We start from the raw sequence: 15,249 nt of genomic DNA, 5'->3' as shown, positions 1-15,249 counted from the left end.
TATGTGGGGGGTTCCTGGACTAGGGGGGATAGGACAGTGTCGGGGTAGGTAGAGATGATTTCAGTGGGGCAGGAGCATGCTGAGACAATGGGTCGGCCAGGGTGGTCAGGCTTGTGGATTTTGGGAAGGAGGTAGAATCGGGCAGTGCGGGGTTCCCAAACTACGAGGTTGGAAGCTGTGGGTGGGAGATCTCCTGAGGTGATGAGGTTCTGTATGATCTGGGAGATGATGGTTTGGTGATGGGGGTGGGGTCATGGTCGAGGGGACGGTAGGAGGAGGTGTCCTTGAGTTGGCGTCTGGCTTCAGCGGTGTAGAGGTCAGTGCGCCAGACAATCACTGCACCCCCTTTATCTGCTGGCTTGATGGTGAGGTTGGGATTGGAGCAGAGGGATTGGAGGGCTGCGCGTTGTGGGGGAGGTGGGTAGACAGGTTGAGGCGGTTAATGTCCCAGTGGCAGTTGGAAATGAAGAGGTCGAGAACAGGTAATAGGCCAGCACGGGGTGTGCCAGGTGGATGCAGTATGTTGGAGGTGGGCGAAGGGGTCCTCGGAAGGTGGGTGGATGTCCTGATTATGAAAGTAAGCTCGGAGGTGGAGGCAGCGGAAGAAGTGTTCAACGTCACGGCGTGTATTAAATTCATTGATGCATGGGCGGAGGGGGATGAAGATGAGTCCTTTGCTGAGGACTGATCGTTCGTCCTCAGTGAGCTGGAGGGATGGTGAAAACTCGTCAGGGCTGAGAGCTAGGGCCTGGTGTGGGTGTGGAGCTGAGAATGGGGGCGGAACCTGTAACTGGAGTGGGTGTGGTGGTGGGGGGAATGGGGGTGGAGTCATGAGCAGGGTTGGTGTTCCCCTCAGGGTTCTGGGAAGTGGGGATAGTGACAGTGGGGTCTGTGGGGGCCGTGTCAGCAGAATGCAGGTGAGTGGCGTTGGTGGGGGAGGAAGTGGTGGCAAACATGGCAGTAGGAGGGGCAGAAGTCACTGAGCGTGTGACATCAGTGATACAGCAAGTCCACAGTGCAGGTGGGAACAGATTGACAGTCCATTGTACATAATGACATCATTAGAATGGAAAACCAGGCAGGGTGTAACATATCTGAGCTCTTCACCACTGTCTAAAGAAACAAAAAATCAGCTTCTTGCTAACCAGCTTCTGAATTGATATTTCTTGAAGTAACCCAGTCTTGGTTAACATCAGTTAGACGTTGTAGCCTTACATCCCCTGGGAAAAGACATTGTCTATTTATCCTATCCATGCCCCTCATGATTTTATAAATCTCTATAAGGTCACTCCCTCAGCCGCCGACGTTCCAGGGAAAGCAGCCCCAGTCCTTTCAGCCTCTCACTTTTTTGCTCAAATCCTCCAACCTTGGCAACATCCTTTAAAATCTTTTCTGAACCCTTTCAGGTTTCACAACATCCTTCCGAGAGGAGGGAGATCAGAATTGCACGCAATATTCCAAAAGTGGCCTAATCAATGTCTTACAGCCCCAACATGACCTTCCAATTCCTATACTCAATGCTCTGACCAATAAAATAAAGCGTACCAAACACCGCCTTCACTCTCCTAACTACCTGTAATTCTACTTTCAAGGAGCTATGAACCTGCACTCCCAGGTCTCTTTGTTCAGCAACGCTCCCCAGGACCTTACCATTAAGTGTATAAATCTGATTTGCCTTTCCAAAATGCAGCACCTCTCATTTATCTAAATTAAACTCCATCTACCATTCCTTGGCACGTGGCCCATCTGATCAAGATACCGTTGTACTCTGAGGTAACCTTCTTTGCTCTCCACTACACCTCAAATTTTGCTGTCATTTGCTAACTTACTAACCATAACTCCTATGTTCACATCCAAATCATTTACATAAATGACGAAATGCAGTGGACCCATCACCAATCCTTGTGGCATGCCACTAGAGTGGAGGCGTCCAGAACTAGAGGGCATCCGTTTAGGGTGAGAATGAAAAAACTTAAAAAGGACCTAAGGAGCAACTTTTCCAAGCAAAGGGTGGTGCATGTATGGAATGAGCTGCCAGAGGAAGTGGAGGAGGCTAGTACGACTGCAACATTTAAAAGGCATCTGGATGGTTTTATGAATGAGAAGGATTTATAGGAATATGGGCCAAGTTCTGGCAAATGGAACTAGATTAGTTTAGGATATCTAGTCGGCATGGATGAGTTGGACCAAAGGGTCTGTTTCTGTGCTATACATGTCTATGACTGTGATTGTGATAGTGTTGCTGACCTCTAGAGTAGAAGATTGTTTGACTTTGAAAGTGTTGTGTGACATTCTCTAATTGTAAAAATAATGTAAAGTCAATACCTCCGCACACTTTTTGTGTCTATCACTCTTCAATGACTCAAGTTTCGATGCCACCTATCAAAGAAACAAGACTATCTGAGCCACTGACTGTGATGTAAAACCCTGGCTAAAGGGAGGATAGTTCCCTTGTTTGGAGAGCCACACTCTGCAAGCATCACAAAGAGTGTTAAGTGATCCTCCAAAAGCTTGTACTTGCTAAAATAAATTGTGGCTGTTCACAGAAGTTGGCGTATTGCAGTTGCATTGAGCGTGTAAGAACCTCAAGAAGGGAACCTAACATTTGGCGATGGGAGTGGGATTGCAACATATGTGGAGCTTCCAGGCAGATTGAGGAAGTGATCGCCTGCGTGATGGTAACGTGAGATGGATGGGCCCACTAGATAAAATTTACCTTGATCTCTTCATTAAACCTATCACTCGGTCGACCCTCGTCCCCTGTGGCTCTGTAGTGACAGAATCTCTGAGATAACTTATGCACTTGTATGCCAATGAATTTTTCCCAGGGAGGTTAGACACCCACTGGAGATCAGAGGTTAGAGTCCTCTAATAGCGAGGTTTGAGACCCCAGAACATAGTACATAAGATAAAGGATAACTACTGTGTCTGTCTCAACCACCCTGCCCTAGACCGGTTATTAAGAGGGGAAATCCCCCACGTGAAGGCCAGGACTCTGAAATGGGTGTGGGGACTGAAGAAACTAGACTAATATATAGAGATAAGTTAGGAAGTTAAAACTTTTTTTAAAAAAAAGGGACAGATGTTGGATAAGTTGGGTGTCAGAACCCCTTTGCATTGGTTACGCAGGAATGACCCCTCAGAATGAGGAGCCGTTCAAGCGCCTGTCAGCATGTTTAAATAAAAAGTGGGAAAATGAAACTTGGCTGATGGGAGGCTGTTGGGCCATGGATAAATGTTTAAAAGGAGAGGAGGCAATTTGAAAACGTAATGCATGGACTAAATGGAAAACTTTAATATCCACATGGAGAAAGACTGCTGAAGAAATAACAAATAAATATAACTAGGCCAGCTGGGCGAATAACACATGTCAGAGAGGGATTAGAGTGTGTGAGGTGCTGAAACGTCAGTGTGGGGATTATGATATGAGTAGAGAAAAACAGGAAAAACTGAGAAACTGGACGCAAAATAAGGGATCGGTTGAAATGCCAAGCTGGATTATCAAGTGGGAATAAAGTGGACATATCTCCTGGTGTGTCTAGTCTGCCAATAATGTTTCAAAATAATGACGCTGATCACCAGCTATGGTCACAACGCGGATTTCTGACCTCTTTGGGGACACCTATTCAGAACTCACTATATGTTCGAAATCTCCTCAAAGCCATCCTCCTCCCCAAGCAATTGGCCATAATCAAATGTGCTGCCCACGTAATAGACAACACGGACATCAGCAATGGCAGTGCCAGAGCTGATCGAGCTGCCAAGGACGTGGCAACGGCTTGCAATACTATTGTGTCTTCTGTGAACCAGCAGGCGCTAAATCAACCACCTACCTCAAACAACAGGCATACCAGATATTGCTACTGTGCAGCATTTACAGGGGGAGGCTCCTGACCCAGAAAAACAAATATGGCAGATGCGTGGGCGTTCACACTTTGTGTCAAAATGCCTGTGGGTCACTCCAGTACCTGATGCTTCATTACCAATGCTTATTGATTGTCTTTATACGATACCCACCTTGGCAAGGAGGGAAAGAGAGAGGAAATGCAAAGATACTTTCGGCAGCTGGCATTGTCTCTAAAGTTCCTTTATTCACAGGTAAAGCATGCCTTTGGACCACCACCTGTTCCTCCACAACCTGATCCAAGTCTCACTCCACTTACACAGCCCCCTGGAAATGTTACCCATTGCGCACTCAGTGCCAAGTCACATTCCTGGGAACCTTTCTCAGCGCTTCTGATAGACAATTGATCCCAGAACTTATCGCCCCCATTCTGGCGACCCCTCCTGCTCTCAGCACCACAACACCTGCCCAAAGTAGGGGGTCACAATGATTCAAGCAGCTCCCCAGTCATGAGCACGAATAGTGATGAAGCTAACAATGGTGAAGAGGAGATCAGTATGCTTTTTGTCAGTGGCCTTCCCGTGGATGTTAAACCACGTGAGCTTTACCTTCTGTTTCGGCCATTTAAGGGATATGAAGGGTCACTGAGCAAGCTAATATCAAAACAGCCAGTTGGCTTTGTTATATCTGACAGCAGAGCGGGAGCAGAAACAGCAAAGAATGCATTAAACAACATTCCATTTGATCCTGAAAATCCTCAGACTCTCCAGTCGGAATTTGCAAAGGTGAAGATGGCCAAATCCAAACTGATGGCTACAGCTAATCCCACAAATATGCACCCTGCCTTGGGAGCACATCTCACTGCATGGGACCCCAACGACCTTGCAAGAACAGCACTGGTCCCTGCATCTCCAGAGGCCTAGGCTCCCTATCCACTGTACACAACAGAACTGACCTCTGCCAGATTAGATTTTGTTTTCAGGTTGGACTTTACTGAAGGAGATTTTGGATAATTGGCTTGTTTCCACTCAACTTGGAGGGGGTGGACTGGTCAGTAAGGGCTGCCAATTTAAGAACTTTACTGGTGAACACTCTTCTTCCATGTGGGAGGATCCTGGGGATCCTGTCTTACTACATGGACTAGTAATTCTTGTTATAATCAATGTATGTTGTGTGTCAATAACTTGTTTAAATACTGGTAGAGTCTTCTGAATAAGCTGATAGTGCCTTTTAGTTGGTTATCATGGAATGATAAAAGAGGGGAATGAGATGTTAAAGGGTTAATTTGTTCTGCTGACCTGTAAGAAATTGGATGTCCTGTGTTGGTGGTGGTGGTGGGGGGTGTGGTTCTATCTTGTAGGCAGCAAGTGTCAATCTCTGTAAATACTGTTTTAAGGAATGCACTAATTACTATACATTGTTTTAGGGTGGCATGTGTTTATGGGGGAGTGGCAGGGGGCTGTGTCTGGCATGCCTGACTGACTGTGATGTAAAACCCTGGATAAAGGGAGGACCCTTATTCAGACATCCTCGCTTGATACGCCTCACAAGCATCATGAAGTGTTAAGTGATCCTCCAAAAGCTTTTATTTGCTGAAATAAATCATGGCTGTTCACAGAAGTTGGCATTTTGGAGTTGCTTTGTGTATAAGAATCTCCAGAAAGGAACCTAACCAACCTTTTGACCTCACCATTATAATTAACAGCAATTAAACTCTGTGTCCTTGAAGCGACATAGCTTCAACTGAGAATAATGTCATCTGTATTAGCTGGTGTCACCTGAATATTACAAAAGAATACTTCATCCAGTTTGTCACGTGTAATATCACAGAGAATATAGAGGTATGTATTGAATCAATATAAGTAGCATTAACAGGTTTTTGTATTATAACCAAAATATTTAAATCAATTTTTCACTTCAGATCTCTCTTTTACAGGGAGATTTTAAAATGATGTGTGAAAATGCCATGACCTATAACAGGCCAGACACCATCTACTATAAGGCTGCGAAGAAGTTATTACACTCTGGAATGAAAATTCTTAGCCAGGTATATCACTAAATATATTTTTATTTCATAACTCGGCTGGAGAAAACTGAAATTTGTTTGCTATTTAAATACTTTGAACTGCCAGAGTCAGTGTTTATGTTCAGAACTAATGGGGGTAGCATGCTGAAAATTAAACCCTACAATTCCTAGAATGATAACAAAATTTAAAGATTTGAAAAGTATGTGGAATTCCCTAATTTTCCTGTGCTTTTTTTAGACCCAGGTTGACAAAATATAATCCGATTTCAGTATTTAATGAGAATTACTATTGATTACGAATAAGTAAACTCCAGGTACAGGTAAACCTTATGAACTGGTGGCATGTAATTCTACTGGTTAAAACTCTAAGCAACTCCCTCCTGCACCCCCCCCCCCCCCCGATCCCCATAAACCTTTCATTACATGTACAAGAGAAACAGACACAAGAAGGAAAAAAAATGGCTGCTGTTGGTGGAGGAAAAGACTGGGAAGGCAGTTCAATGGTCCTTCTTCACAGGATTTGCTGAGATATTACTTGTGCTAATCAGAACTCTACTTCTCAATCTCACATCTCTAGATGCTTCAGTTATTTTCAAGATGCTTGTAAAGGTCCCTAACATAGTTATTGAAAGTCACAGCTTATAGCAACTGCTGAAGAAAAAATAAATATGTTAAACAGACTTAGGGTTTTTTTGTACTGCAGACAACAGATTCAGCCCCTGAGTTTGCAGACCTGATGACTTCTCGCTATCTTGTTCACAGCCCAAAGCTCCTCAGCCACCTGTTCAGCCCATTACAGAGTTATTAATAGGCAAAAGGCCTTTGTCATTGATCTTTGGACTTGTGACCAATTATCAGTCAACTACTTGTCAGCTGAATTCCCATTTGTACGCAACCCTTGGCTCCATCTCATCTGCAAACTACTGCTTTAACAAGCAGCCATATAAACAGCAGCCACTCTGAGGGCATCAGGCGATGGCACAGAGTGTCTGGGCATATGTGATGGATTGAATAGGTGGTGCCCTTCTCACCACTAGCCATGCGATGTCTTGGTTGCTTGTTGGAAAGTTCTGGTGCTGAGGCATTCTGCCACATGACTTTGACAGTGTGCTCAGGGAGCAACCCGACAGAATCCACGTTTTTTTACCTGCAGGGTCTTGTGGACGCTACATGCTGACTACTTCCTGATAAACTACAGTCAAAGATGTTTTTCTTTGCAAATTTCTCCACTAAGGACAGATGATATGGAATGGTCTAACTTCTTGGACTGTTCCATGACAACAAGGCCAGTCCCATCCTTCGCAACACCAGGCACAGGTAGAACCTCAGTAGGTTTGGTGATTCTGACTGCCTGTCACAGGGTCCTCATCTCACTCGTTCCTCTGGATGATGCTGACTGCCTGTTATGGGATCCTCACCTTACCTGCTCTTCAGTGTTGATGATCACATGTCAATGCCCTTCTCTCAGCAATGCATCCCCATATATTGCTTGATTAAAATTTGCTAAGCTCTTGAGCCTTTTCAATAAATTATTTTGCTAAATGTGGCTTGATTCCTAATTCAGTCTCAATGACATCTTGAAACTTGACCTTGGAACCAACATTTGGACACTTTTTGAGTGTTCCGTTTTATTTGATGACTGCCATTAAGTGCTGTGTTTGCAGACCCAGTGGAGATCTACATTGAGCTTCCACTTTACGTGTCAGGATTGACCACTCTAGAGAGAATTGTATTGGAGAGTTTTCTGCATTAGGATCTTCCTAAGTAAGTTCCTTCAATGTGTACTGACTCTGAAAAGCTGAGATGTCAGGAAAATGCGCAAAATACAACATTTATGCAGCTTGTCCATTTTGAAGACAAGTCAAAGTGAAATACGTTTTTCCACATGTTAACTTGGCACCTGAATTGATCCAAAAGTAGCAACTGTTGGTTATTCAGCTCTTCATCTGTGGCCATTTAACAGTGGCACTGAGTATTCCATGTAGAGGTCTCACTTAGTATGTGTTTGTCTTTTTAGGAGAAAATCCAAAGCCTGAAGCAGAGTATAGATTTCATGCAGGATCTGGAGAAATCCCATAAGCAGGGGGAGAAGCTAAGGACAGGAGACTACAATGGGGAGCGCAGGAAAGATGAGGGGGATGCCAGAGGGGAATCTATGCAAACTGATGACAGGGATAGATCAACTGATCAGCAGAATGAAGACCAAAGGTAAGTTGTTGCGAAAGCAGCTTGTTACTTCTCCCAGCATGCATGAAACTGTTAGCATGGTGACCAGTGTTTCTATTTTACTAATTTTGGTGAAAAGAAATAAAATGTCATAATTGGGACGAGAGCTGAGCTTTCAAACAGTAAGTGTCTACACATTGAAAACATTTCATATAGTTAGCAAAGCAGGTATTTTGTTAAAGCATTCGTTTAGACAATTGCTGACAGTTTTTGAGAATGTGTGTAAATACAATCTGGTAAAGATATTCACAAAAAAAAGTCCATTGCATCCTTGTTCCAGTAATAGTGCACTAACGTTTACATAGAAAGTGTTTACTTTAAATCTGATGCACTGACCATACTGGCACTGGCGTTACATATTCAGTATTTGGGGTGATAAGTGATACTTGAGTAGGTGTTTATGAGCGGAGAATTGATGGAGATTGTGAGGCAAGTGACTTAATTGTGACATCCCCCATGATAACTTTGGTTGAGAATCCTCACTGTCAAAGTTCATATACAAGTTGGTGACATATTGGTAGAGCACCAGTACCTGTACAAATGTACTACAGTATATGAGGTGAGGTAAAGTTAGTCAGAGGACAAATTGGAAAAGGAAGGCTGATAGAAAACATGTCTACAGCAATTATATACTGTTGTTCTTGATTAAGCTTATACGAAATGTCATTTAATATCTGAGAGAACTGTTGAAACCATTTTTTATTACATTAGGAAGAGACTTAAATTTATGTCATGACTTTACAACCATAGACCAACTCAAAGAGCTTTACAGCCAATGGTGAATATTTGTTTAGTCACTTGTAGGCGAGATAGCCAGTTTTCATGCACTGTGCTGACAAGCAACAATGTGATAATGATCAGATATTGATTTTATTCAAAATAGGACCATGGGATCTTTTACATCTTGCTGAGCGAGCAGAGGCGGTCTGGGTTTAACATCTCATCCAAACATTAACATCTGAAAATGTTAAATATTGATTTCATCTTTACAGCATGCATGTTATTAGAATTCTGAGGGTTCCGTGATTGTCCATTGTCATGCATATCAAAATTAAATATGGGGTGTACTTCAGTAATGTTAAGGAGACAGCAAATGGTTGTGTGATCAATGATTATTTTCTGTTGACTGGTTTACAAAGGCTGGAAAAGGAATCGAGTGAGGATACATCCAGCAGTGGCAATCATGTGATTGACAGGGAATTGGAAAAAGTTGATCGTATTATTGAGGAATCTTCTGGAAAACTGACCCGGCGTAAAATAGACAGTAAGGTAAATGCTGTTTCCTTTATTTAAAATCATGTGTCAAGGTGTTGTTTGAGGATTTCTTACTTTTTTTTCCAAAAAAAACTGACTTTCCATCACACCAAGTGCTGACATCTCAAGGCACAGGTAAAGTTGTAGTGGGTTTTCGGCACCTTTGGAAGAATATCACTCCGTCTCGCATTGGAAGAAAAAGGAAACTGTGAATATTTACATGTTTAGAATTCTCTACATTTTCAATTTTTATTTTTAGTTTGAATTCCAAAGAAGAAAAGTTGATGGCACCACTACCCTTGGAATTCTTAATGTCGTGGAACCTGACATGGGAGGTAGGAGATTGATGGGAAAGCCAGTGGCGTTGTGCCAGAATATTTCAGCGTGCTAGAGCTTATCAGTCTAACTGCAGTAAGATGATTAGTAATTCACAAGGTCCTGTTACACGGTTCCCTCCATTGCATCCTCATGCCCAGTGCTTCAGTCAGTTCTTTTGGCCTTCACTCTTCGTTGTGCTTTGTTGGCTTTATCAGTGTTAGATGCTGGTAGGCTGTGACTTTTCACCTAGTTAAGGAATAGTTGCCCTCTGGATTCGAGTATTTTTCTTCTAATATTGGCTATTGCCATCAATTTCTTATAGTTTCTGCAATCTAGGCTGGACATTGTTCATAGTCAGCATTCTCTCTTGGCCTCAGCCTGTGAAGAGCACTTCCAACTGCTACGTATTGACTTCACCACACCAACGACATGGTGACCTGTCGATGAGTGATTGTGTGCTCTTTTCTACTGGGAACATTAGCTTACTGGGGCCTGGGCTGAAATTTTAGAACCTATTAAATATCCCTAAGACCAGTAAATACAATTGGACTTCTATCATATTTATTGGGGTATATTCAAAGGTAGGACCCAAAAGTGAGAGGGATGTTTTCATGTAAACTGCTCCACCTAAGTCCATGTCCAGTGCTGTCATTTTACTTGATCACTTATATTCACTTCGCACAGTATTACCAAAGCATGTTATTGCTGTTTTGCAGACCCAAGTTACTGTCCAGTGAAGCTCGGTATGATGGCTGGCAGATTACAGTCTGGAATCAATACCCTGCAAGGATTTAAGGAGGACAAACGTAATAAAGTCATTCCAGGTTAGTGCTGTAAATATGTTGGTTCTGTGAAAGTTAGATAGATGTAAGCCTTTTTGGCAGTTTTACATGCCTTCTGCAAAGGCAAGGATGGCACAGAGAGCAGCAGGGTCGTTCCATAATACCTTCACTGAACTTGCGGATATTATTGCCACTGCACTTGCTCTGGGAACTGATTTTAATTTTTAAGCAAAAACATTCAATGGTAAAGTATTGAATGGAGTTCTAATTTGCTTGTAAATTTAAGGAGCTTGCATGTAGAATCTAACACACTATACCAGAGTCATATGTTTCACTAACAAATTCATCGCACTTAGATCAAGGCATGACCACAATAACCTGACTTTTTGTTTGGTACAGGGTTCCCTTTGGAAGTGAATTGCTTTTATTTGCTGCTGTTATATTTTTGCAGTGACCTACTTGAATTATGGACCGTTCAGTTCTTACGCTCCAGTTTATGATTCTACTTGTGCTAATCTCAGTAAAGAGGATTCTGACCTGGTATATTCAACATATGGTGATGAATTGGGTATGTCGGGATCCTTCAGGTGAGTACCAACCCTAATTCTTTAAGGAAACCCATGAAAGTTGGCATGTACACTCCAGCACTAGTGAATGAGCGTCAGAAATGTAGTGCCAATCTTGATTGTTCCATTCCATTCTTAATTGGAGAGTGATATCACAGTTGGCAGCACAGAATAGTCGTCTGATTATGGAATGAATCCCCTCAGTTTCTAAATTGAGACAAACTAAAACAATTCTGTTTCCTATAACTAGTTTGCTGCTGAGTTAACTTCAGGAAAACATTTTAAAAAGAAAAAGGCACAATGCTACTGAGACTTACCTAAGTGAAATTTATCCTATTAATTGCTTACAAATGGAGTCATAGAGATGTACAGCACGGAAACAGACTCTTCGGTCCAACTCGTCCATGCTGACCACATATCCTAACCTAATCTAGTCCCATTTGCCAGCACCTGGCCAGTGTCTCTCTAAACCCTTCCTATTCCTATACCCATCCAGATGCCTTTTAAATCCTGTAATTGTACCAGTCTCCACCACTTCCTCTGGCAGCTCATTACATACATGCACCACTCTCTGCGTGAAAATGTTGCCCCTTAGGTAACTTTTATATCTTTCACCTCTCACCCTGAACCTATGCCCTCTAGTTCGAGACTCCACCACCCCAGGAAAAAGATCTTGTCTATTTACACTATCCATGCCCCTCATGATTTTCTAAACCACTCTAAGGTCTCCTCTCAGCCTCCGCCACGAGGGAAAACAGCCCCAGCCTATTCAGCCTCTGCCTACAGCTCAAACACTTTAAGGTGAAAGTGAGTACTGCAGATGCTGGAGGTCAGAGTCAAGATTAGAGTGGTGCTGGAAAGGCATAGCAGGTCAGGCAGCATCCGAGGAGCAGGAAAATTGACGTTTCGGGCAATCATCAGGAATGAGGCTGGGAGCCTCAGGGGTGGAGAGATAAATGAGAGGGGGTGGAGCTGGGGAAAGGTAGCTGAGAGTGCAATAGATGGATGGAGGTGGGGGTAATGGTCTAAGGTTGGAGGAAAGGGTGGAACAGATAGGTGGGAAGGAAGATGGATAGGCGGGACAGGTCATGAGGACAGTACTGAGCTAGAAGGTTGGAACTGGGGTAAGGTGGGGTGGGAGGGGAAATGAGGAAACTGGTGAAGTCCACATTGAGGCCATGGGATTGAAGGGTCCCGAGGTGGAAGATGAGACGTTCTCCTTCCAGGTGTTGGGTGGCGATGGAGGAGGCCCAGGACCTGCATGTCCTCGGCAGAGTGGGAGGGGGAGTTGAAATGTTCAGCCACGGGGCGATGGGGCAGATTTGTGCGGGTGTCCCAGAGATGTTCTCTGAAGCGCTCTGTGAATAGGTGTCCAATCTCCCCAATGTAGAGGAGACTGCATCGGGACTAACGGATGCCACCCTCCAACCCACCCTGGTCCTCGCCTTCCACCCCGCCATCCTCCGCATACAGTGCATCACCCTCCGACATTTATGCCACCTACAAACAGAAACCACCACCGGAGATATATTTCCCTCCCCACCCCTATCCGTTTCCATAAAGACTGTTCCTCTGCGACCTCGGATCAAGGCCCCAAAGGAGCTTTCCACATCCATCAAAGATTCACCTGTACTTCCACCGGTGTCATTTACTCTATCCGTTGCTCCCGATTGGACACCTACTCGCAGAGCGCTTCAGAGAACATCCGCGGGACACCAGCACCAATCAACCCCTGAAATGACTGAACATTTCAACTCCCCCTCCCACTCTGCCGAGGACATGCAGGTCCTAGGCAGCCTCCATGGCCACTCCCTTACCACCCAACGACTGGAGGAAGAACGCCTCATCTTCCGCCTCAGGACCCTCCAACCCACTGGCATCAATGTGGATTTCACCAGTTTCCTCTCTGACCTATCACCTTCACCCCCACCTCCATCCACCTATTGCACTCTCAGCTACCTTCCCCCACCCAGCCCCACCCCCGTCCCATTTTTTATCCCTCCACTCTTGAGGCTCCCAGCCTTATTCCTGATGAAGGGCTTTTGCCCAAAACGTCGATTTTCCTGCTCCTCGGATGCTGCCTGACCTGCTGTGCTTTTCCAGCACTTCTCTAATCTTGACTCAAATCCTCCAACCCTGGCAACATTCTTGTAAACCTTTTCTGAACCCTTTCAAGTTTCACAACATCCCTCCGATAGGAAGGAGACCAGATTTGCATGCAGTATTCCAACACTGGCCTAACCAATGTCCTATACATCTGCAACATGACCTCCCAACTTCCATCCTCGATGCTCTGACCAATAAAGGAAAGCGTACCAAATGCCGCCTTCACTACCCTAATCTACCTATGACTCAACTTTCAATGAATTATGAACCTGTATTCCCAGGTCTCTTTGTTCAGCAGCACTCTCCAGGTCCTTGTCATTAAATGTATAAATCCTGCTCTGATTTGCTTTTCCAAAATGCAGCACCTCACAGTTATCTAAATTAAACTCCATCTGCCACTCCTCAGCCCATTGATCCATCTGATCAGGGTCCTATTGTATGCTGAGATAATCTTCTTCACTGTCCACTATATCTCCAACTTTGGTGTCTGTAAACTTACTAACAATACCTCCTATGTTCACCTCCAAATCATTTATATCAATGTTCATATGTATGATATTAGAAGTTTGTCTTTATTTTCAAAACGAGGCTAGTTACATGCCAATGATTGGTTACATTTTTTTTTAAGAAATGCACGAATCTGTCATCGGACATTTTCTGGTCAAGTCTGAACGTGATTCATTTGTCAATATTTGTAGGAGAAAATGACTATGTAAAATAACCTGTAAATAAGGCAGCCAGAAATCAAAGCATTCACTAATATCGAGAATCTGTTTGTTCCAAGTGTACAGCAGTTCTTGGCAAGCAATGAAGACTACAGTGTGAACATGGTGGATAATTTACTGGATTCCCTTACAAATGGTGAACATTCTAAAACGATGAAAGAGCTGGAAATAGTAAGTGTGTGATTCTCTACTAAAAGTTTGACACTATAAATATGTTTCAGTCCTTGTATAAAAAGTTCTCTTGAAATTCGCAGCTTGGGTTTTATGGGTTATTTATTTAAACATTATCAGAAATCAAACAATAACAAATACAGCTGGTTCAAAACGTCCTTCCCTGCAAATAAATGATTTACTAATCCAAACATGAAAACTGTTGAGCATTTAACAATTAAAATGAGTAGTCAAGCTCTGAAGATCTTGGTCTCGACAGAAGTTCTGTCATGGTATTTCTAACGGGTTTAAATGGATCAGGATCTTATTCTGATTTTCAGTTGTCGGTTTTTAGTGTATTGTTGGAAATGGAGCTGATGATGAAATTGAGATGAGAGGAGTTATTGTTTATCATTAGTTGTTTGACAGTGTAAAGCTTGAGTATTACTGTAAAAAAAAAAAACTTTGTTGAGGCTTTTCATCTTTTACCCATCAGGACAATTCACAAGAATACCATACAAAGGGAAAACCAACATTTATATGGCATGAGAGTACTGATTGGTTGTCAGGTGGACTCATGTCGAAGCCTTGCTATGGAGAATACACCAATTAATGGTGATTGACATTCTAATACCAGGCTTTTAAAAAAAACTAAGGAGGTTTACTCTGGTTAACACATTCCCCTGAGAAATGACTCCCTTTTTCTGTTGAATTGATCAATGTGCAGTGTATGTCTGCAAATAACCAGGCCCCCTCTATTAATATGTAGCTTCCAGTATGCAAGTTTGCCACACTGAGCCAACTCTCAATCCTAAATTGACTGTCAGTTTATGTCTTTGCACACTCAGAATTATCCAGCAAATGTCTAATTGGGATAGTGTGTTGAACATTTTGGTTATGCAGGCTGCTTGATTATAGTCAGTACTTTTCTAGTAGCAAACAGTCAAAAAGATTTCTGTTCGTTATGATCTGCCAGTCTTTGGGATATTTACAGGGGAAACTCGATTATCCGAACATGATGGGCAGGCAGTATTTCATTCGGATAATCGATTATTTGGTTAATCGATTAAATGCCTTTCCTCTGGGGCTCGGAGTTTTTAAAGTCTGCTCCTCGTTCAGGAGATTGAGCAGCACACAGCATACAAGACCCCGCCTCCAACACCGTGCCCCCACCCCTAAAACCATATAACACCACACACTGCCCCCCCACTCCCTAACCCTGTGCAACACTGTCCCCCTCACCCCCTAACCC

The 15,249-nt window shown here is 43.4% G+C and overlaps 1 protein-coding gene across 2 annotated transcripts in view; it reads left to right on the top strand.

Annotated features, from left to right (window-relative positions):
* Nucleotides 1–15,249, top strand: part of brd7 (bromodomain containing 7) — a 54,707-nt gene that overhangs the window by 19,227 nt on the left and 20,231 nt on the right. For both annotated transcript variants that reach the window (XM_043706954.1, XM_043706956.1), the window contains exons 6-12: nt 5,781–5,891; nt 7,888–8,078; nt 9,236–9,365; nt 9,610–9,685; nt 10,385–10,492; nt 10,902–11,037; nt 13,907–14,018. In XM_043706954.1, coding sequence (XP_043562889.1) covers nt 5,781–5,891; nt 7,888–8,078; nt 9,236–9,365; nt 9,610–9,685; nt 10,385–10,492; nt 10,902–11,037; nt 13,907–14,018 — 864 coding nt within the window. The remainder of the gene's footprint in view (nt 1–5,780; nt 5,892–7,887; nt 8,079–9,235; nt 9,366–9,609; nt 9,686–10,384; nt 10,493–10,901; nt 11,038–13,906; nt 14,019–15,249) is intronic.

Source organism: Chiloscyllium plagiosum, chromosome 17 (genome assembly GCF_004010195.1).
Source record: "Chiloscyllium plagiosum isolate BGI_BamShark_2017 chromosome 17, ASM401019v2, whole genome shotgun sequence".
Taxonomy (NCBI): Eukaryota; Metazoa; Chordata; class Chondrichthyes; order Orectolobiformes; family Hemiscylliidae; genus Chiloscyllium; species Chiloscyllium plagiosum.
The sequence above is the reverse complement of the archived record's forward strand: the minus strand, read 5'-3'. Positions and strand labels throughout refer to the sequence as shown.